The sequence below is a fragment of the Coregonus clupeaformis genome, chromosome 10 (genome assembly GCF_020615455.1).
Source record: "Coregonus clupeaformis isolate EN_2021a chromosome 10, ASM2061545v1, whole genome shotgun sequence".
Lineage (NCBI taxonomy): Eukaryota > Metazoa > Chordata > Actinopteri > Salmoniformes > Salmonidae > Coregonus > Coregonus clupeaformis.
The window spans coordinates 60,958,276-60,982,022 of NC_059201.1; the positions used below are offsets into that span (position 1 = coordinate 60,958,276).

General features: G+C 43.8%; 1 protein-coding gene across 1 annotated transcript in view; it reads left to right on the forward strand.

Annotated features, from left to right (window-relative positions):
• LOC121575627 (ubiquinol-cytochrome-c reductase complex assembly factor 1) overlaps nucleotides 1–22,950 on the forward strand; it is a 67,982-nt gene extending 45,032 nt beyond the window's left edge. The window contains exons 6-9 of the mRNA XM_041888848.2: nucleotides 1,583–1,691; nucleotides 18,175–18,252; nucleotides 18,607–18,720; nucleotides 22,333–22,950. Coding sequence (XP_041744782.2) covers nucleotides 1,583–1,691; nucleotides 18,175–18,252; nucleotides 18,607–18,720; nucleotides 22,333–22,467 — 436 coding nt within the window. The 3' untranslated portion in view covers nucleotides 22,468–22,950. The remainder of the gene's footprint in view (nucleotides 1–1,582; nucleotides 1,692–18,174; nucleotides 18,253–18,606; nucleotides 18,721–22,332) is intronic.
• Nucleotides 22,951–23,747: the final 797 nt, after the last annotated feature.

The following is a 23,747-nucleotide window of genomic DNA, read 5'->3' on the forward strand; positions in this document are numbered from 1 at the left end:
GCAGGTGCCTTGCTGGAAGAGTGGGCTAACATCTCACAGCAAGAACTGGCAAATCTGGTGCAGTCCATGAGGAGGAGATGCACTGCAGTACTTAATACACCAGAGACTGACTGTTACTTTTGATTTTGACCCCCCCCCCCTTTGTTCAGGGACTCATTATTCAATTTCTGTTAGTCACATGTCTGTGGAACTTGTTCAGTTTATGTCTTGTTGTTGAATCTTGTTATGTTCATACAAATATTTACACACGTTAAGTTAACAGAAAATAAACGCAGTTGACAGTGAGGACGTTTCTTTTTTTGCTGAGTTTATATATATATATATATATATATATATATATATATATATATATATATATATACACACACACTACCGTTTTCGAAAGAAAAGCTATTTTTTTGTCCATTAAGATTGATCAGAAATACAGTGTAGACATTGTTAATGTTGTAAATGGCTATTGTAGCTGGAAACGGCTAATTTAAAACAAAATAGAATATCTACATAGGCGTACAGAGGCCCATTATCAGCAACCATCAGTCCTGTGTTCCAATGGCACGTTGTGTTTGCTAATCCAAGTTTATCATTTTAAAAGGCTAATTGATCATTAGAAAACCCTTTTGCAATTATGTTAGCACAGCTGAAAACTGTTGTGCTGATTTAAAGAAGCAATAAAATTGGCCTTCTTGAGACTAGTTGAGTATCTGGAGCATCAGCAATTGTGGGTTCGATTTACAGGATCGAAATGGCCAGAAACAAATAACTTTCTTCTGAAACTCATCAGTCTATTCTTGTTCAGAGAAATGAAGGCTATTCCATGCGAGAAATTGCCAAGAAACTGAAGATCTCGTACAACGCTGTGTACTACTCCCTTCATAGAACAGCGCAAACTGGCTCTAACCAGAATAGAAAGTGGAGTGGGAGGCCCCGGTGCACAACTGAGCAAGAGGACAAATACATTAGTGTGTCTAGTTTGAGAAACAGACGCCTCACAGGTCCTCAACTGGCAGCTTCATTAAATAGTACCCGCAAAACACTGGTCTCAACGTCAACAGTGAAGAGGCGACTCCGGGATGCTGACCTTCTAGGCAGAGTTGCAAAGAAAAAGCCATTTCTCAGACTGGCCAATAAAAAGAGAAGACTAAGTTGGGCAAAAGAACACAGACACTGGACTTTTTCTTTGCAACTCTGCCTAGGTCAGCATCCCGGAGTCACCTCTTCACTGTTGACGTTGAGACTGGTGTTTTGCGGGTACTATTTAATGAAGCTGCCAGAACTACATGGTTCTAGTCAGATCAAAGCCCATTTTAAGAAAAGGGTTGAAAAAACATGAGATCTCGCCATAGCAGAATCAACATGAACAACTTAACAGCAGCACTGTGTAGATAAGAAACCAAAGATGCCAAATTGTAACTTGATACAAACGTGTGACTAGAACTTAAATAAATCATGCATGACATAAGTAGAGGATTTCAACTTCCTAGGTATGAATGTGTATCTCAAGTTGGGATTTGGCCCTTCAGGGCAAGAGGCTGTCCGTCCTTGTCAGGTATAGTGTTAACTCTCTTTGTGTTCTCCTCTGTAGGATGTGTCTGGTGCGGATGAGGCAACAAGGCCGTGAGGGGAAGTACATGTGCCGCTACATCGTCCACTCAATGTGGGAGGACGTGGAGCAGAGGAGCAAGATCATGGGAGTATGTCCCTCAAACTCCAACCTCATGTCTTTAGCAGTCTAAAATCTGGGGCCGTATTTATCAAGTGTCTGAAAGTAGCAGTGCTGCTCTAGGATCAGGGCCCCTCTGCCCATGTAATCTTATTTATTATGACTTAAAAGGCTAAACTGATCCTATAGTCGGACAGCTAATAATGGCTCCACTTAGCCTTCTGATTAGCTAGATGGAGTTTCCACAATTTTCCTTGCTTAATTCTCATGCAGTAATTTCAGTTCAAGGCTACGTGACGTTTTTACTGGCTGAAAACAAATGGGGATTAATTGCATATTGGATATCTCCATTGAATCTGTGTGCCGAAAAGGTACCAATGAGAGGAACAGAGAGTAGGGTTGGGCGGTATACAGATTTTCATATCGTCCTTCTCTCATCCCAGGATTTACGGTATTACCGGCTTAGTACACAAGGTGGAGACAAAAAACAACAAAAAAGGCCATTGGTTGTCTATTACCAGAATGCTAACAAAATTAGCACAAGTAATAGTGAATTTCCATGGAGGCTGCTAGCTAAATATACTAACGAGCGCAAACGAAAATAAACGAATTGCAAAGACAGGCAATCCAGCTCATGAAGTTATACATACAGTACAAGACCAAAAGTATGTGGACACTTACGTGTCGAACATCTCATTCCAAAATCATGGGCATTAATATGGAGTTGGTCCCCCCTTTGCTGCTAAAACAGCCTCCACTCTTCTGGGAAGGCTTTCCACTAGATGTTGGAATATTGCTGCGGGGACTTCCTTCCATTCAGCTAAAAGAGCGTTAGTCAGATTGGGCACTGATGATTAGGCCTGGCTTGCAGTCTGCATTCCAATTCATCCCTAAGGTGTTCGATGGGGTTGAGGTCAGGGCTCTGTGCAGTCCAGTCAAGTTTTTCGAGACCGATCTCAACAAACCATTTCTGTAAGGACCTTGCTTTGTACACGGGGGCATTGTCATGCTGAAACAGGAAAGGGCCTTCCCCAAACTGTTGCCACAAAGTTGGAAGCACAGAATCGTTATTCTGGCATCCGCCAAACCCAGATTCGTCCGTCGGACTGCCAGATGGTGAAGCGTGATTCATCACTCCAGAGGACACGTTTCAACTGCTCCAGAGTCCAATGGCGGCGAGCTTTACACCACTCCAGCCGACGCTTGGCATTGCGCATGGTGATCTTAGGCTTGTGTGTGGCTGCTCGTCCATGGAAACCCATTTCATGAAGCTCCTGACAAACAGTTATTGTGCTGTCTTTGCTTCCAGAGGTAGTGAGTGTTGCAACCGAGGACAGGTGATTTTTACACACTTCAGCACTTGGCAGTCCCGTTCTGTGAGCTTGTATGGCCTACCACTTCACGACTGAGCCGTTGTTGCTCCTAGACGTTTCCACTTCACAATAACAGCACTTAAAGTTAACCGGGGCAGCTCTAGCAGGGCAGAAATTTGACGAACTGACTTGTTGGAAAGCATCCTATGACAGTGCCATGTTGAAAGTCACTTAGCTCTTCAGTAAGGCCATTCTACTGCCAATGTTTGTCTATGGAGATTGCATGGCGGTGTGCTCGATTTTATACACCTGTCAGCAACGGGTGTTGCTGAAATGGCTGAATCCATTACTTTTAAGGGGTGTCCACATACCTTTGTATATACAGTACATTTCGAAAGTATTCAGACCCCTAGACTTTTTTCATTTTGCTACAGCCTTATTCTAAAATTGATTTCTTTTTTTATTTATTTCCCTCATCAATCTTCGCACAATACCCCATAATGACAAAGCAAAAACAGGTTTTTAGAAATATTTGCAAATGTATAAAGAAAATTACTTTAAAATCACATTTACATAAGTATTCAGACCCTTTATTCAGTACTTATTTGAAGCACCTTTGGCATTGATTACAGCCTCGAGTCTTCTTGGATATGACGCTACAAGCTTGGCACACCTGTATTTGGTGAATTTCTCCCATTCTTCTCGACAGATCCACTCAAGCTCTGTCAGGTTGGATGGGGAGCGTCGCTGCACAGCTATTTTCAGGTCTCTGCAGAGATGTTTGATCGGGTTCAAGTCCGCACTCTGGCTGGGCCACTCAAGGACATTCAGAGACTTGTCCCGAAGCCACACCTGCGTTGTCTTGGCTGTGCACTTAGGGTTGTTGTCGTGTTGGAAGGTGAACCTTCGCCCCAGTGTGAGGTCCTGAGCGGTCTGGTGCAGGTTTTCATCAAGGATCTCTCTGTAGTTTGATCCGTTCATCTTTCCCTCGATACTGACTAGTCTCCCAGTCCCTGCCGCTGAAAAACATCCCCACAGCATGATACTTCCACCACCATGCTTCACCGTAGGGATGGTGCCAGAGACGTGACGCTTGGCATTCAGAGTTCAATCTTGGTTTCATCAGACCAGATAATCTTGTTTCTCATGGTCTGAGAGTCCTTTAGGTGCCTTTTGGCAAACTCCAAGCAGGCTGTTATGTGCCTTTTACTGAGGAGTGGCTTCCGTCTGGTCACTCTACCATAAAGGCCTGATTGGCGGAGTGTTGCAGAGATGGTTGTCCTTCTGGAAGGTTCTCCCATCTCCCCCGTTTGCTCAGTTTGGCCGGATGGCCAGCTCTAAGAAGAGTCTTGGTGGTTCAAACTTCTTCCATTTAAGAATGATGGAGGCCACTGTGTTCTTGGGGACCTTCAATGCTGCAGAAATGTTTTGCTACCCTTCCCCAGATCTGTGCCTCGACAATCCTGCCTCGGAGCTCTACGGACAATTCCTTCGACCTCATGGCCTGGTTTTTGCTCTGACATGCACTGTCAACTGTGGGACCTGATATGGACAGGTGTGTGCCTTTCCAAATCATGTCCAATCAATAGAATTTACCACAGGTGGACTCCAATCAAGTTGTAGAAACATCTCAAGGATGATCAATGAAAACAGGATGCACCTGAGCTCAATTTTGAGTCTCATATCAAAGGGTCTGAATACTTAATTAAAAAAGGTATTCTGTTTTTGCTGTGTCATTATGGGTTATTGTGTGTAGATTGAGGATTTTTATTTATTTAATCCATTTTAGAATAAGGCTGTAACGTAACAAAATGTGGAAAAAGTCAAGCGGTCTGAATACTTTTTGTGAATGCAGTAGGAGCTACCGAATGCCATTTTTGCTGAGTTTGGACGTTTACAAGCAAATGTGAACGAGATACGTTGTGCAAATGAACATAATTTTGATGAATGAAGGAAGAACAGTACTGGCTCTGGAGCAGCAGAGAAGAGGGGTGGGGGGGAGGGAGCAGACTGGCCGAGAACAGAGAGGAGAAAAAAATCACCCAAATCAAGATGGCAGTTGAACAGATTTCTCAAACACGGCAGAAAGCTAACGCTATATGATACCCCTTGTTAATTCAGCCACTTAATAACTAGCAAGTTAAACTTAGGGGACGCGTTAACGCAGAATTCTGCGTTTTTCACGCAGATGTTTCTTTTTTTTAAATGCGTTTTGTAAACAGATCTAAAATGCTTCCATCTGACTAATTTTGTACTTCAGTTGCACTTCCCCATTCGGATGAGAATTCCCGAACAGGCATTCTATCAGCACACAACGCTCTGTCTGTGTACGTACTTTTCTCCTGTACTTTTAGTGTAGCCTAATTTTCTCAGATAAAATGCAAGCTTAGAAATATGATGGCCATGCATCGTTTTTGTGTAAAATACCTTGCATTTTCGTTGTAAGCATTTACTTGTGTGGTTGCCAGCCAAATAGTGTTGCACTTCTGTTGTCATCTGATGAATGTGTTGCATTATGTATTTTCTGTGAAGGAAAACTGTAGTTGCACTCCCCTGATCACTCTATTGAAGCAAAAAAACACTGACTTTCAGTATAAAACACAACCCCTGTCAATACACAGCTGGACTTACCTGCTCCCACTTTCTCCCATTGTGCTATTTACAAACAAACGTGACTGGTTCAACTATTCTGGGGAACTACGGTAAGCTTCAAAATGTAAAATATTGTGACAGGTGAAATGAAGAACGCGATCTGCTTTATCTCCTAACCTATTGCACAAGTTGACTGCAGGTATTTACTTAAGTAGCTACAAATATGTATATATTTTTTAAACGTCAAATAAATAGTTTTGACGGTATTGAAAAACCATCCCATGGCTATTTCCAAATACCCAGGTATACGGTATACAAGCCTTCTTGGGTGGAAACTTCTTCTGCTTATTACTTTTAATATGGGCATCATGCATCTTGTACAATACACTGAAATCTGTTGCAATCACAAAGCATCCCGTATTATCTATAGGCACATAGAGTGGGGTCCGAAATGATTGACACCCTTGATAAAGATTAGCAAAAAAGACTGTATAAAATACATAATTCAAATACTGAGCTATATTGTATGCTCAAAGAAATTGGGAAATTATTTTATACTAATACAATTGCTCATAGAAATAGATTTTGTTTAAAGGCCCAGTGCTGTCAAAAACTAGGATTTCCTGTGTTTTTTATATATATTTCCACTCTGAGTTGAGTTTCTGCCTGCCTGAGGTGGTAAATTACTTAATAGACCAATAAGAAAGAGTTCCAAACCTCTCTGCCAATAACAGCTAGTTAGTATTTTTTTTTTTCTCAAACAGGTAGTGGTCAAAATGATTGACACCCCTGTTTTCAATACCTCACCTTGCGAGGATAACGGCAAGGTGGGGTATAGTTAGAAAACACATTGGGAGGGATCTTCGACCATTTCTCCATACAGAATCTTTCCAGATCCTTTATCCTTTGTCTGCGCTTATGGACTGCCCTCTTCAATTCAAACCACAGGTTTTCAATGGGTTTCAAGTCCGGCGTCTGAGATGGTCAACGGCATCATGAACTTTACGCAGTACCATGACATTTTAGCCAAAAACCTGGTTGCCTCTACCAGGAGGCTGAAACTTGTCCGCAAGTGTATCTTCTAGCAAGACAATAACACCAAGCACACATCAAAATCCACAAAGAAATAGTTAATTGGCCAAAAAATCTACATTTTTGCAATTGTAGTAGTATAAAATAATATAATTTCCCAAATTTGTTTGAGCATACTATATAGCTCAGTATTTGAATTATTTATTTTATACAGTAATTTTTTCCTAATCTTTAGCAAGGGTGTCAATAATTTGAGACCCCACTGTATATATTATGTCCAAGTCGAATGCTTATTCGGTCCCAATGTAGCAGCCTCAGGTAGTGCCGCTGTTAACATTACCAAAGCAGGGGCTGCAATAGTGGTTGAAGGGCCTTTTAAAGTTGTCGGTTGCCGCTGTCATGACAATAGACCTCAACACAGCTGTGAAAAGTCAGTGCAGGTAAATCTCAGAAAAGGTATAACTGTGACACCCACAACCCACATTTTTCACGTAAAAGGTACAGTATATGCCATATCTCACAATCGAATGCGCTTCCTGAATTTAGTATGTTCGCTGTGACAGAACGTTTATTTTTTTCGTAGATTTGCGTTGTTCCACAAAGTTCTATCTAGCGCTGCAGTGAGTGGGGGGCTGCACAACCTGGTGACATAGCTCTAGCTCTACCTCTCTCTCCCTGAGAGAGAGAGGTGCGCCCTTTGACAGACAGTCCATCAATGAGTCAGTAATTTTTTTATTTGCCATTATTCCCCTTTTAAGTAATAATTTTCTATAACTTAGTCTTGTAAATCATTTATGGTTATAACTTGATAATAGAGAAAGATGTCTAACAAATGAAGACCTTCCTTGTAATATAAATGTCAATGTCGCATTTTGAAGGCCCTGACCTTGTATAACTGTTACTGTGCTCGCACTACCGTCTGAGGCCGACTAGATCGTCGTCCATTTTGCTTGCCCCCTGTAGTTTTACCAATCTCACCCCACTTGGGAACAAGCAAGGGAGAACGGGGGAATGAAATCACCGGCGTTCCCATGCTACCATCCGGCCGGCTTTTCCATGCGGTAACACCAGTGCTTAATTTGTAAATTGGGATGTGCTGGAACAGAAAGTGAGCGCCATCAGGGGAGTTCTGAGGTACTGGAACGCATGAGAAAAAAAACTCACCTTTATAATAAAGCATTGCATGCATATCATTGCATTTGCATAGTGGCATAGAGCAGAAGAGCAGAGACACTTACAGAAGTGGAGCCTAGGGTCCACATGTTTTTTTGTGCCTTTTTATCAATTCTACATAATTCTACATGACTGGAGACTTTGGCAGAATCGTTTTTTAATACCGCACAAATGATCAAAATGACAGGATACTTTGACACTGACAAACTGAGAATCTGACATCAATAAAAACGACCTTGTCTTGAATCCATCAATAGTCTAGGTGTGTGGAGACTCATATTGTAGGCTACAATATGAAGTGGAAATTATAGTCCTAAAAATGCTTTCCATTTTCACTGACTCACCCAATGATGTGCAGTTCACTCGCCGGTGATGGCCAATGCGGTTGTGCCAAAAGCCTATCTTTCTCATGTTTTACTCTGTAAAACAATATTTGGAAGTTTATCAAATATTTTGGTACCCTAAAGCATACAGATTCGTATTCTCTTTTCAGCATGAGCCATTTTGCTTTCCAACCTGTGTTTCCCACGATTGTATTTTAAATATTGTGAAAAGTCTGTTTTTTCTGCATGCTATTCACTGACATTTGCCATGCATTCTAGACTATAGGCTATGCCTTGTTATTGGACTACACACCATCGACAGCTAGGCTATTGTTTTAAAGAAGCTATTGCACCTTTGTGGCTAAATTATAGGCCTTCTCGTGATGTAGTAGGCTATTCTGAATGATTTCATTTATTTCTGAACAGAGATAACTTTGGCAAATGTATTTACATTTATCAGGGGTGCTGCAACTCCTCCTCCAGAACCCTTCACGTGGCTATGATTCTATAAGTAAATAAATGGTGAAGTGCAACGCTGGAGAGAGTGAGAGTTGCTGGCTCATTTACATCAGAGCAGAGAGGGGGCGAGAGGTCATATAAAGTGAATATCATTCTAGTTCTGTGAGATGTAGACGCACTTCTCACACGGCCACATTTTGGTCTCAAGTTACAATGTTGCGCAAACCATAAGCCCTAAAAAAAAGCCACAATTATAAAATGAACTTTGATCGTTTTTGTAAGTATTTTTACATTGCAAAAAGTGAAAATTAGTTTTCATGCCACGAGGTTCCGGAACGAAACAGTCCAAAACGTAGAGTTCCGGCAGGATCCGGCTCAAATTAAGCACTGGGTAACACCTCTCCTTCCGAGGGGACAGGTAAAATGTATTAGGTCATTATCAGTATTATTTAGCCCAGCTGAGGCGGGTGAGCCGCTTCCAGCTATTTGAAGGAGTTCTCTGTGAGTGGGCCAGCTTGTACAGGGCCCTGAATAATCTAGTAGGGTCTGGCTCCAGCAGATACCTTCTCGCTACACAGACGCTGTGAGAAATAAGAACACAGACAGGTCTAATGCAGGTCTAATGGTGCCAGAGAGGATGGTGCGTTACCGCCACCAACAACACGGGTGGTGAAATTGCATTTAGAATTAGAATTAAAAACTAGATACCAAGCTAGTGTGTGCTAGCTAGCTAGTGCTGTACGATCTAGCTACACAAGCAACAGTGGTTAACACAACACCCTTGACCAGAGCTAGTACGCTAACCGGTATGTGCATAGCACACTGACACCCTGGAACAAAGCTTCTGCAAAAATACCATCTGAGATGTCTGCACATGCGCTTTGAGGTTCGCAGACCAGGCTACGTCAGCGCGCATGATCTGCAGCTGGATGAATAATCACCTCGACATACTGTAACCACCACTATTAAATGGTTGGAATCAGCTGATGGCGCCATCCTGAAACATGAAGCAGTTTTGTGCGACCTGTGTATAGGCCTACACTATTGTACGTGGCAGTTCCATACCACGCCAGGAACACCTGGAGTCAAATATATCCGTGCTCCATGCTCATGTCACCCAAACATGCCTGATTAAAACCTGTTTTCCGTGGAGGATTTGGACGCCCGTTGGCGTGACCTCATTCTCGACGGCGGTGGGGGAATGAGAACTCAAACGGTAAAGATTGATGATGACTGCAGGAGCGGGGCCCTTGCTGTAAACTCAGTCATTTGCCTTCTCCCAGAGAGTAACCACTCCTGAGCCCTGGCAGCCCGAGCCCCGCATGGCACTGCCCCAAACTGGCCCCATTTTCCTGGTCTTCCACCCAACCGGCCTGAGGGCACCACCAGGGCAAGCCCATATAACTCCAGAGGAGAAGGTTACTAGAATGAAGGGACCCCTTGTTAACACTGTGGGGAACATGGCACTGAGCGGATGGCTTTGCCAATGCATATTCTGTTCTTTACCTGGAGAACAGAGCTACAGACTAGTACAAGGCTGACACACACAGGCTGTTTTGTAGAAACAGAGCTTCTTTTTGTTTTGGATTCAGACTGAGTGGGGGTAAGAATGAGCCTAGCCTACTGCAAATGTTTGTAATCATCCACACTGGCAGGTATATTACAGCCTCTCACTGCTAGAGCCCCCAAAACCCAGGCAGTTGTTTCAGATCTAATGTTACTAAAACAAAGGAAAAACACTTGTCATTCCCTCCATTTTCAAAACCCACGCCTGCCGGGCTCTCCTCCATATGTGAAGCAGTGCATAGCAAAGCTAGTTTCAGGTAGGCTGGTGCTTGGGAGGCGGGAGTTGGGGGGTTTATGTCTGAGCAATAACAAAGTAAGATATGACACTAATTTCAAGCGAAAGGGCACCGGCAGGGCCTTCTCCTGCGCTCTCTGGGGTGATTAGTGAAGCATATTAAATATCTTGCTCGAAGGGGCTGCGTCAGCCACAACGGTTGGAGCAAAACGCTGCCACATGTGGGTGATTATGCGCAAGTCCCTAATTATGCACAGGTGCATCACCTCGCGCCACGCTGATAGCCAACCCAGACATGGGTGGAAGCCCTTAAACTGATTTTGAATAAACAAGATCACTTCCAAAAAAAAAATCCAAAAAGACCAGGGCCCGTATCCAGTAAGTGTCTCAGAGTAGGAAATTGGTTGTACGTGCTGAGAATAGACATTTTACTCCTACTCTGATGGGTAAAAATTAAAGCTTTGCTGCATGAAGCCTCTTTAATCATTTAGACCCACCGAGTCGACAGATATTTAGGAGACCTCATGAGCTGTCCTAACCAGTTAAGAGTAACCAGCAGGTGTCTTAATAATAGAAAAATGCAGTGGTTCCTGTGCCACATGCAATTGCTTTGGAGTTGTTAAAATAATGCTTTGATATTTCTATATGATCAACCCAGAAATAATCTAGACATACATGCAATCTCTTGTGCTTTTGACAGTTGTATCACGAGGCCTGTTTCACATGATATGCCTAAGTACTTATAACTACTAGGCTAATAAATAAACAAGTTATCCCTTTGGAGCGCAACATCACGTTGTTAAACAAGATGCCTAAATTGGGCATGCCTATATGTTGGGCAATTGAAGGCATCTAGGGTTTATGTTAACTTTGAGTTTCGATGAAAATGATAGAACGTATGCAACATTATCGGCAAGTGACTTCATGCCTACTGTGCTGCCAAAGCGATTTAGAGTTGTTGATGAGTGTCATATATATATATATATATATATACACTGCTCAAAAAAATAAAGGGAACACTTAAACAACACATCCTAGATCTGAATGAATGAAATAATCGTATTAAATACTTTTTTCTTTACATAGTTGAATGTGCTGACAACACAATCACACAAAAATGATCAATGTAAATCAAATGTATCAACCCATGGAGGTCTGGATTTGGAGTCACCCTCAAAATTAAAGTGGAAAACCACACTACAGGCTGATCCAACTTTGATGTAATGCCCTTAAAACAAGTCAAAATGAGGCTCAGTAGTGTGTGTGGCCTCCACGTGCCTGTATGACCTCGCTACAACGCCTGGACATGCTCCTGATGAGGTGGCGGATGGTCTCCTGAGGGATCTCCTCCCAGACCTGGACTAAAACATCAGCCAACTCCTTGACAGTCTGTGGTGCAACGTGGCGTTGGTGGATGGAGCGAGACATGATGTCCCAGATGTGCTCAATTGGATTCAGGTCTGGGTGCTCAATTGGATTCAGGTCTGGGGAACGGGCGGGCCAGTCCATAGCATCAATGCCTTCCTTTTGCAGGAACTGCTGACACACTCCAGCCACATGAGGTCTAGCATTGTCTTGCATTAGGAGGAACCCAGGGCCAACCGCACCAGCATATGGTCTCACAAGGGGTCTGAGGATCTCATCTCGGTACCTAATGGCAGTCAGGCTACCTCTGGCGAGCACATGGAGGGCTGTGCGGCCCCCCAAAGAAATGTCACCCCACACCATGACTGACCCACCGCCAAACTGGTCATGCTGGAGGATGTTGCAGGCAGCCGAACGTTCTCCACGGCGTCTCCAGACTCTGTCACGTCTGTCACGTGCTCAGTGTGAACTTGCTTTCATCTGTGAAGAGCACAGGGCGCCAGTGGCGAATTTGTCAATCTTGGTGTTCTCTGGCAAATGCCAAATGTCCTGCACGGTGTTGGGCTGTAAGCACAACCCCCACCTGTGGACGTCGGGCCCTCATACCACCCTCATGGAGTCTGTTTCTGACCGTTTGAGCAGACACATGCACATTTGTGGCCTGCTGGAGGTCATTTTGCAGGGCTCTGGCAGTGCTCCTCCTGCTCCTCCTTGCACAAAGGCGGAGGTAGTGGTCCTGCTGCTGGGTTGTTGCCCTCCTACGGCCTCCTCCACGTCTCCTGATGTACTGGCCTGTCTCCTGGTAGCGCCTCCATGCTCTGGACACTATGCTGACAGACACAGCAAACCTTCTTGCCACAGCTCGCATTGATGTGCCATCCTGGATGAGCTGCACTACCTGGAGCCACTTGTGTGGGTTGTAGACTCCGTCTCATGCTACCACTAGAGTGAAAGCACCACCAGCATTCAAAAGTGACCAAAACATCAGCCAGGAAGCATAGGAACTGAGAAGTGGTCTGTGGTCAGCATCTGCAGAACCACTTCTTTATTGGGGGTGTCTTGCTAATTGCCTATAATTTCCACCTGTTGTCTATTCCATTTGCACAACAGCATGTGACATTTATTGTCAATCAGTGTTGCTTCCTAAGTGGACAGTTTGATTTCACAGAAGTGTGATTGACTTGGAGTTACATTGTGTTGTTTAAGTGTTCCCTTAATTTTTTTGAGCAGTGTGTGTGTATATATATATATATATATATATATATATATATATACACACACACACACACACACACACACACACACACACACACACACACACACACACACACACACACACACACACACACACACACAGTGGGGGAAAAAAGTATTTAGTCAGCCACCAATTGTGCAAGTTCTCCCACTTAAAAAGATGAGAGAGGCCTGTAATTTTCATCATAGGTACACGTCAACTATGACAGACAAAATAAGAAAAAAAATTCCAGAAAATCACATTTGTAGGATTTTTAATGAATTTATTTGCAAATGATGGTGGAAAATAAGTATTTGGTCAATAACAAAAGTTTCTCAATACTTTGTTATATACCCTTTGTTGGCAATGACACAGGTCAAACGTTTTCTGTAAGTCTTCACAAGATTTTCACACACTGTTGCTGGTATTTTGGCCCATTCCTCCATGCAGATCTCCTCTAGAGCAGTGATGTTTTGGGGCTGTCGCTGGGCAACACGGACTTTCAACTCCCTCCAAAGATTTTCTATGGGGTTGAGATCTGGAGACTGGCTAGGCCACTCCAGGACCTTGAAATGCTTCTTACGAAGCCACTCCTTCGTTGCCCGGCGGTGTGTTTGGGATCATTGTCATGCTGAAAGACCCAGCCACGTTTCATCTTCAATGCCCTTGCTGATGGAAGGAGGTTTTCACTAAAAATCTCACGATACATGGCCCCATTCATTCTTTCCTTTACACGGATCAGTCGTCCTGGTCCCTTTGCAGAAAAACAGCCCCAAAGCATGATGTTTCCACCTCCATGCTTCACAGTAGGTATGGTGTTCTTTGGATGCAACTCAGCATTCTTTGTCCTCCAAACACGACGAGTTGAGTTTTTACCAAAAAGTTATATTTTTGGTTTCATCTGACCATATGACATTCTCCCAATCCTCTTCTGGATCATCCAAATGCACTCTAGCAAACTTCAGACGGGCATGGACATGTACTGGCTTAAGCAGGGGGGACACGTCTGGCACTGCAGGATTTGAGTCCCTGGCGGCGTAGTGTGTTACTGATGGTAGGCTTTGTTACTTTGGTCCCAGCTCTCTGCAGGTCATTCACTAGGTCCCCCCCGTGTGGTTCTGGGATTTTTGCTCACCGTTCTTGTGATCATTTTGACCCCACGGGGTGAGATCTTGCGTGGAGCCCCAGATCGAGGGAGATTATCAGTGGTCTTGTATGTCTTCCATTTCCTAATAATTGCTCCCACAGTTGATTTCTTCAAACCAAGCTGCTTACCTATTGCAGATTCAGTCTTCCCAGCCTGGTGCAGGTCTACAATTTTGTTTCTGGTGTCCTTTGACAGCTCTTTGGTCTTGGCCATAGTGGAGTTTGGAGTGTGACTGTTTGAGGTTGTGGACAGGTGTCTTTTTATACTGATAACAAGTTCAAACAGGTGCCATTAATACAGGTAACGAGTGGAGGACAGAGGAGCCTCTTAAAGAAGAAGCTACAGGTCTGTGAGAGCCAGAAATCTTGCTTGTTTGCAAATAAATTCATTAAAAATCTTACAATGTGATTTTCTGGATTTTTTTTCGCAATTTGTCTGTCATAGTTGACATGTACCTATGATGAAAATTACAGGCCTCTCATCTTTTTAAGTGGGAGAACTTGCACAATTGGTGGCTGACTAAATACTTTTTCCCCCCACTGTATATATATATATATATATAACAGTAATATTGTCAAAAATCCACTTTTAACAACCATCAGAATTGGTTAAAGAAAACGTTTATGCATGCCAACATAGTGTGCAAAGCTGTCATCAAGGCAAAGGGTGGCTATTTGAAAAATCTCAAATATATTTTCATTTGATTAACACTTTTTTTGTTACTACATGATTTCATATGTGTAATTTAAAAGTGTTGATGTCTTCACTATTATTCTACAATGTAGAAAATAGTAAAAATTAAGAAAAACCCTTGAATGAGTAGGTGTTCTAAAACTTTTGATCGTAGTGTATTAGGAAATAATTAAGAGTAGGCAAAGTGATTGTGTGAAAATCTGACAATGTTTGATGTACAGTCACATTCACTATGGTTATCTGAAGCGTGCTATGTAGTTCACAGCTGGCGATGCCTCATCACAATTGCTTATTCCCCATTATATGCAACAATGTCAATGAGCATCATCACTATCTTTCCTTTGCATTACCTCAAACTGTCGTGATTACCAGCTGACAAATTCTACTCTTAGTTTGTCATAACGGCATCCTAAAACCTACTCTGAGCTTGGAGTTTTTTTTTGTCATAAAACACTAGTGCAGTACAACTGTTTTTCACAGCGTTGCAACCACCTTTGAAAAATTTATGGACAATTTGACATACTTGTATTTTTATATTCTATTATACCAGTATTACTTTAGAAAGTTTACACACATACAGGTATTACATTTACATTTTAGCCATTTAGCAGACGCTCTTATCCAGAGTGACTTACAGTTAGTGCATACTTAAAAATTTAAATAAATCATACTGGCCCCCCGTGGGAATTGAACCCACAACCCTGGCGTTGCAAACGCCATGCTCTACCAACTGAGCTACATCCCTGCCGGCCATTCCCTCCCCTACCCTGGACAAATTGTGCGCCGCCCCATGGGTCTCCTGGTCGCGGCCGGCCAAGACAGAGCCTGGATTCGAACCAGGATCTCTAGTGGCACAGCTAGCACTGCGATGCAGTGCCTTAGACCACTGCGCCACTTGAAAGCTGTTGTGTAGGCTTTATTTAAAGAAATACACTTTTAATCTAATACAAATATATGTAATTAGAATGAATAGAGTCTGCAAAACTTAAATTCATCTCTTATGCTGACCAACGGGTTTAATACAGAGTGCTGTTGACTCCTTAATCCACCCACCACATTCACTGCAATGCAGTACTCTATATGAATTAAATATTGCCTTCTAGAGAAAAAATTCTATGTGCCGAGGTAAAAGTGGTGTTGGGAATACTCACTAGGGACTGTATAATCTATATTTGGTGTTATTTCTTGGGGGACTGAGGTCTAAATACCCAGCAGCACTTTCTACCCCACCCACTCCATTGGTCCCAATGCAATACACTGGAGGCCTATAAATTACATACAGTGCCTTCGGAAAGTATTCAGACTCCTTGACATTTTCCACATTTTGTTACGTTACAGCCTTATTCTAAAATGGATTCAATAAAACATTTTCCTCAGCAATCTACACACAATACCCCATAATGACAAAGCGAAAACAGGTTTTTCGAAATTTTTGCAAATGTATTACAAATAAAAAACGAATACCTTATTTACATAAGTATTTAGCCCCTTTGCTATGAGACTCAAAATTGAGCTCAGGTGAATCCTGTTTCCGTTGATCATCCTTGAGATGTTTCTACAACTTGATTGGAGTCCACCAGTGGTAATTTCAAATGATTGGACATGATTTGGAAAGGCACATACCTGTCTATATAAGGTCCCACAATTGACAGTGCATGTCAGAGCAAAAACCAAGCCATGAGGTCGAAGGAATTGTCCGTATAGCTCCAATACAGAATTGTGTCGAGGCACAGATCTGGGGAAGGGTACCAAAACATTTATGCAGCATTGAAGGTCCCCCAGAGCACAGTGGCCTCCATCATTCTTAAATGGAAGATGTTTGGAACCACCAAGACTCTTCCTAGAGCTGGCCGCCCGGCCAAACTGAGCAATCGGGGGAGAAGGGCCTTGGTCAGGGAGGTGACCAAGAACCCAGTGGTCACTTTGACAGAGCTCTAGAGTTCCTCTGTGGAGATGGGAGAACCTTCCAGAAGGACAACCATCTCTGCAGCACTCCACCAATCAGGCCTTTATGGTAGAATGGCCAGACGGAAGCCACTCCTCAGTAGGGAAGGAGAAGAGTAGTTGAATGTCATCATGTGAGGATATGACAGAGCCGAGTGACTCGGTGTAAAGAGAAAAGAGGAGAGGGCCTAGAACCGAGCCCTGGGGGACACCAGTAGTGAGAGCACGTGGTGCAGACATAGATCCTCTCCACGACACTTGGTAGGAGCGACCTGCCAGGTAGGATGCAATCTAGGAGTGTGCAGAGCCTGAGACGTCCAACCCTAAGAGGGTGGAGAGGAGGATCTGATGGTGTCGAAGGCAGCGGATAGATCGAGGAGGATGAAAACAGAGGAGAGCGGTCTCAGTTGAGTGAGCCGCCTTGAGGCTTGACTGGTTAGGGTCAAGATAGTTCTGAGAGAGCTAACAAGATAATTTGTCAGAGACCGCATGCTCAAGTGGTTTGAAAAAAGAAAGGGGGGATAATCTTGGCTCCAGGCTGTCAGTCCGTCTGTCTGTGCGACAGCTGATGAAGCGCAGATTTTGAAAACACTCTTGTTACAAAGTTGCTTTGACGTTGATAGCAAAACTGGAATTGTGGGTGATTTTCATTCAGCAAGTGATTGAGAATACTTTCTTGCTAGTTGGACCATATTTTAGACTCCTTAGCACGACCAGTACCAGCATGCTGGACACTGAATAATATTCACAAATGCCAGCTCTCTCTACTACTGGTAAGTGAAGCAAGCTAGCTAATTGCAAATGTACATAGCCTACTGGTGGGTGATTAGCCTGCAGCCAAATAAACGTTCATACATTTACTTGGAAACTTTGCTGGAGTTGCTAATTGTTTTCCTCTTGGACGTTGAGTTTACTATTACAACCTTTTGATCGCAAATTTATTTTATAATTCAACCCTATAGTTGCTGAGGGTCGACTTTTCCAGGCAAGTGTTTGCACGGCAAGAGATCAAGCAAAGAACATTGCTACCGTTGCACCGCAATGACATTTTACTGCTGTAAAGTTCATAGCTGACTCCACTTAATCTCAATTTAATCCACTTTAAATTCAGGCTGTAACACAACAAAATGTGGAAAAAGGTCAAGGGGTGTGAATACTTTCTGAAGGAACTGTATAGATTCTACAGACCCTACTGAGTTATCCCAACCCCACTTTTACTTTGGCACATTATTATTTTTTTTATCTATAAGACAATACAGTCAAGGGGTCTGAATACTTTCCGAAGGCACTGTATTTGTATCTCAGGAGGGGAAAATGTGAAGAAAAAAAACAGAGGAACTCTAGCAAAGCAGTAGTTTTGGGACTGTTTACCCAAAATGGTGTAACCAACTTGGGTCCTTGCTCTCTCCTTCCCCCATCCTCTCTTTCGCCCTTCTAGATTGATGCCATTCACCGGAAGGAAAGCATGAGGGCTATGACAGAGACTTTCTACGCTGCTATTTTTGGATATGATGAGGTAAGAAAAATGTATGCACTCACTAACTGTAAGTCGCTCTGGATAAGAGTGTCTGCTAAATGACTAAAATGTCAAATGTAAGACCCAGCTATAACCATTATGGTTATATTTGCGTCAGCTATGCCAGATAGTATAAAACAAAACACACTGGAAAAGATGACTGGGAACAGAAGGGCACCAGAGACCCAGCCTGCTTGGAAACAGGTCAGGAGCTAGCATGTCGTGGTTCTGTCCCAGGCCTGGCTGGCGGAACTGTCCAGCGGGAACCAGTGTGTCCTGTTCGGTCTGGTCCAGTCCTTAGTGCTATTAGACGAGGCAGTGATTAAAGATTCACCTCTGTGTTGCGTTTTGAAGGGAATCTTGTCGGACGACGGGGTGCTGGCGGCCGCCCTGTGGAGGAACATGTTCAACCGCCAGTGCGAGGACCCCAGGCAGCTGGAGCTCATCCTGGAGTACGTCCGCAAACAGGTGAGAGAGGAAGAGAACACTCCGTATCACCAAATAAAAAATATAAAAAATGTTTCTGGCCTCAAGGTTTTCAGCTTGCACCCAAAAATGAGTCAGCCCTGACTTATCAGGTGAGGAAAAACCTGAGGGACGTTTCACAATTTTGTTGTAGCCCTGAACTAGCTCACTTGATTCACCTAGTCAAGGGCTTGATGATTAATTGACAAGCTAAATCAGGTGTGCTAGTTCTGGAATAATTCATATACAGTGGGGAGAACAAGTATTTGATACACTGCCGATTTTGCAGGTTTTCCTACTTACAAAGCATGTAGAGGTCTGTCATTTTTATCATAGGTACACTTCAACTGTGAGAGACGGAATCTAAAACAAAAATCCAGAAAATCACATTGTATGATTTTTAAGTAATTAATTTGCATTTTATTGCATGACATAAGTATTTGATCACCTACCAACCAGTAAGAATTATGGCTCTCACAGACCTGTTAGTTTTTCTTTAAGAAGCCCTCCTGTTCTCCACTCATTAACTGTATTAACTGCACCTGTTTGAACTCGTTACCTGTATAAAAGACACCTGTCCACACACTCAATCAAACAGACTCCAACCTCTCCACAATGGCCAAGACCAGAGAGCTGTGTAAGGACATCAGGGATAAAATTGTAGACCTGCACAAGGCTGGGATGGGCTATAGGACAATAGGCAAGCAGCTTGGTGAGAAGGCAACAACTGTTGGCGCAATTATTCGAAAATGGAAGAAGTTCAAGATGACGGTCAATCACACTCGGTCTGGGGCTCCATGCAAGATCTCACCTCGTGGGGCATCAATGATCATGAGGAAGGTGAGGGATCAGCCCAGAACTACACGGCAGGACCTGGTCAATGACCTGAAGAGAGCTGGGACCACAGTCTCAAAGAAAACCATTAGTAACACACTACGCCGTCATGGATTAAAATCCTGCAGCGCACGCAAGGTCCCCCTGCTTAAGCCAGCGCATGTCCAGGCCCATCTGAAGTTTGTCAATGACCATCTGGATGATCCAGAGGAGGAATGGGAGAAGGTCATGTGGTCTGATGAGACAAAAATTGAGCTTTTTGGTCTAAACTCCCCTCGCCATGTTTGGAGGAAGAAGAAGGATGAGTACAACCGCAAGAACACCATCCCAACCGTGAAGCATGGAGGTGGAAACATCATTCTTTGGGGATGCTTTTCTGCAAAGGGGACAGGATGACTGCACCGTATTGAGGGGAGGATGGATGCGGCCATGTATCGCGAGATCTTGGCCAACAACCTCCTTCCCTTAGTAAGAGCATTGAAGATGGGTCGTGGCTGGGTCTTCCAGCATGACAAAACCCGAAACACACAGTAAGGGCAACTAAGGAGTGGCTCTGTAAGAAGCATCTCAAGGTCCTGGAGTGGCCTAGCCAGTCACCAGACCTGAACCCAATAGAAAATCTTTGGAGGGAGCTGAAAGTCCGTATTGCCCAGCGACAGCCCCGAAACCTGAAGGATCTGGAGAAGGTCTGTATGGAGGAGTGGGCCAAAATCCCTGCTGCAGTGTGTGCAAACCTGGTCAAGACCTACAGGAAACGTATGATCTCTGTAATTGCAAACAAAGGTTTCTGTACCAAATATTAAGTTCTGCTTTTCTGATGTATCAAATACTTATGTCATGCAATAAAATGCAAATTAATTACTTAAAAGTCATACGATCTGGATTTTTGTTTTAGATTCCGTCTCTCACAGTGGACGTGTACCTATGATAAAAATGACAGACCTCTACATGCTTTGTAAGTAGGAAAACCTGCAAAATCGGCAGTGTATCAAATACATGTTCTCCCCACTGTACATGGAATGGCTGTGGGTCCCTGAGAAGAGGAAAGCTGCTCTAGGGTGTCCTCTCAAGTCCAGGATCATTTTTGTTGTGAACAATTGTCTTAAAATTCCACTCTGGAGCGCCTTTTTTAGTTACACGCTTAAGATTTTTAGAACCAGAACAGCTGAGTGGTGTAAAGCAAGCTTTGAACCTAATTATTTTAGATGTCACCAGCCCAAAAGTTTGAAAACTACTATACTTAAACATTGCGACCTTACAGCCTTAATAGTCTCTTACAGTAGCTCTTGGTTAGGTGCTGGAGAATGGTGTTTTGGACTGGTTGCCTCTACGGTCAGCCGTTGGGCTCCATATTAGATTGGCTCACTGTGACTCACTGCCACTTTTTCTGACCATACTCTATGCAACATGCCTGTTATTAGAGTGATGAGGAGAGTAGGTAGTCTCCCAGTCCCACCCTCCTCTCCCTTCCCGCGCCCCTGGGCTCTCTGCCACAGCTCCCAGTGAAGCCCTCTCTGTATATTTTCCTGCCCTGTGATTGAAAACACGCCTGCTTGGAGAAACACCTGCAGGCTGTGTCCGCACAGGCCATATGTTCACTAAGATTCCACAAGAAGGCTCTCCTCACTGCTTGCCCTCTCTCTCATCTATAGCCCCCTACAAACCGAAAGGCCAACATACATTGGGGAAACAAGCGTCAGTCTGCTAGCCAGGTCCTTGATCCTTCCCTGGTCCCCGACACACAGTATCTTGCATCAAGCTTGGGCAAGATCTGTTAAAGGTGGCGGATTTACGGTCAAACTCAAGCGTTTTACCGTTTCCTCAACCCAAGCCAGCGCTGCAACAGTGGAACTGTGACGTTAGTAGAAAAACTAATGAAAGTGGCTTTGGGGAACGTGTGACTTGTCCACTCCACTGGCACAAGCCTTGGTCCTGTTGTGTGTTGTTAGTGTGTACGTAGTCCAGGGCCTGCCCCACTCTCCTGCCTGCTTGCATTAAAGGTGTCCTCCATCACTGCACACAGAGACCGGGCCCTGCCACAGGTTCCAGCCAGCTGCAAGCGCACATTACAAGCACCGCCAAAAATGTATGAGACGAGGGGGGACTTTTCAAGAGAAAAACAAACAAACGAGATACTGTTTCTCTGAGCTCGCCGGGATTGCAAGAGTATAGTCAAGTTCTTGAAGAAGGCGGGGGTCAAGGGGGCTAGAACGGTTTCATCACAGGTGCAGCACATAAAACCTGGCCGTGCCTGATGACACACTTACAGGAGAGGAAATCGCAAGCCCCTGCGATGAAGTCACGTACAGTGGTCACGCGCTGCACTGGCATCATTACTCACACTAATTACTTTCATCAAATGCTCCTTCCATGAGCTCAGGCCACTGGTTGAATTAAGACACCGGGTCGAGGTGTCCTCGCCTTGCCATATTAAGAAATAAATCAATCTATGCAGCCTGCTAACTCCTAAACTGTAGCGTGACCATGATCACTGCACTGTCCCCAGTGGAAGCTAAAATAACTGCCCTCTGGTGGCTAACGCTGGAACAGAGCCATGTTTTTCCACAATTTACAGCTCTTGTAAACAACATGGCACACAAAATACCATGTTAAGAAAAATACTGTGTTTAGTTGGTTGCTTTTGTCAATGTTCTACACACTTATCATTTGACTATTCAGTACATAAGAAAAATATGAAGCATCAGTTTGCTTCCTCTGTAATAGATGTCCTTGAACCAGTCTTAATGGTACTTTCTTTATGTCTGTGCTTGTTCCACACAGATGCAGTTCATCGATACTCTGGACGGGGAGGACCTGCTGCTGACAGGGGAGGTCAAGTGGCGTCCCCTCCTGGAGAAGGATGCACAGAGCATCCTAAAGGTCCCCACCCCCACCTACAACGACGCTGGGCTCTGAGATGCCCACCCCCACCACCCTGCTCCGCCTCCTCATCTTCCTATATTCCTCTGTGTCTGAACACACTGTACTGTAGGCAGGATAGCCAATCAGGGACTCTCACACCTGATCTCCACACACACACTCTCTTTCTCTCTTCACCCCCAACAATAACACCCAAACCGCTGTCCCATCAACCAACTGACTGGCAGGGAATACCATCCACCACCATGTCCTAAATGTTTTGAGAGTAAGAAGATGCTCCTCTTGGAATGTTGCACTTTCTTTAAAAAAAGAGAACTAGAAAGGATTTCTGTATTTATATTTGTTAATCTTTTCTGATGCCACATGCCCCGCTGTCTGTTTGTCTGGTGCAGCAGTTCCGTCTTCCATTGCTCTCAGAACGTAATAGGAAACCTGTACATGTAGCTTCGCAAATTATCACTCTGTATAAAATGGTTTTTTGTCGTAACTGAAATAAAAAATCTCTGGATGTATACCTTTCACAAGTCTCATTTGAATCTTTGTTAATTTTTTGTTTGTATGAATCCCCCCTTTCAAAATGAATCTGAATGAAGTGCCTGATGAATTTAGCCAGTTTTGCATAACAGGTGTGATAGTTGATACGTGTCAGCCGCCTCTAAGCCAATCCACTCAGGTCTTTGACAGTAAATGGAGGCTTCTCCATGGTAACGGAGGTGTTAGATTACCGTCTGACTGACAGAGCACTAGCTTGTGGGTTCACAAGGGGCTCTGGGAGAGGGAAAGGTTCTACTGGGGGCTGTGTGGGGTGGAACAGGTCTGAAGTGTGTATGTGGGAGCTGTTGTGCTCGGGTCTGGATAAGAGCGGCATAAATACAAACTCCTCTCAGGGCTAACTGTTGTCCAATTGCAAATCAATACAGAGGCACCAGCATGAGGCACTTATTGTAAAAAGAAATCAAGGAATGTGAAATGGTAATATTTCCTAGAGGTGTAAGTCCCTTTTTACACCTTTGAGATCTACATAAAGTGGCTAGGGGTTGATTTGTAATTGGGTATGTGTGTGAGTGTTAAGCTGACCGTCTTTGACAGAGAGGGAGCCGGGCCCTTTAGGTTCCACTTCCTGCATTTTTTTAGGGCTGTTTTCCACAGCAGGGGGCATCAGTTCGCTCATTCAGTGAACTCACCTCATCCAGAGAGTCCTCCTATGCTTCTAACACTCACGTGGGAGATGCATGGTCCATTTCCCATGAAAGTTTAGAAACCGCATCTTTTGAAAGACCTCAATCCAAAACAAGCGATAGACCATGAAAATGTTC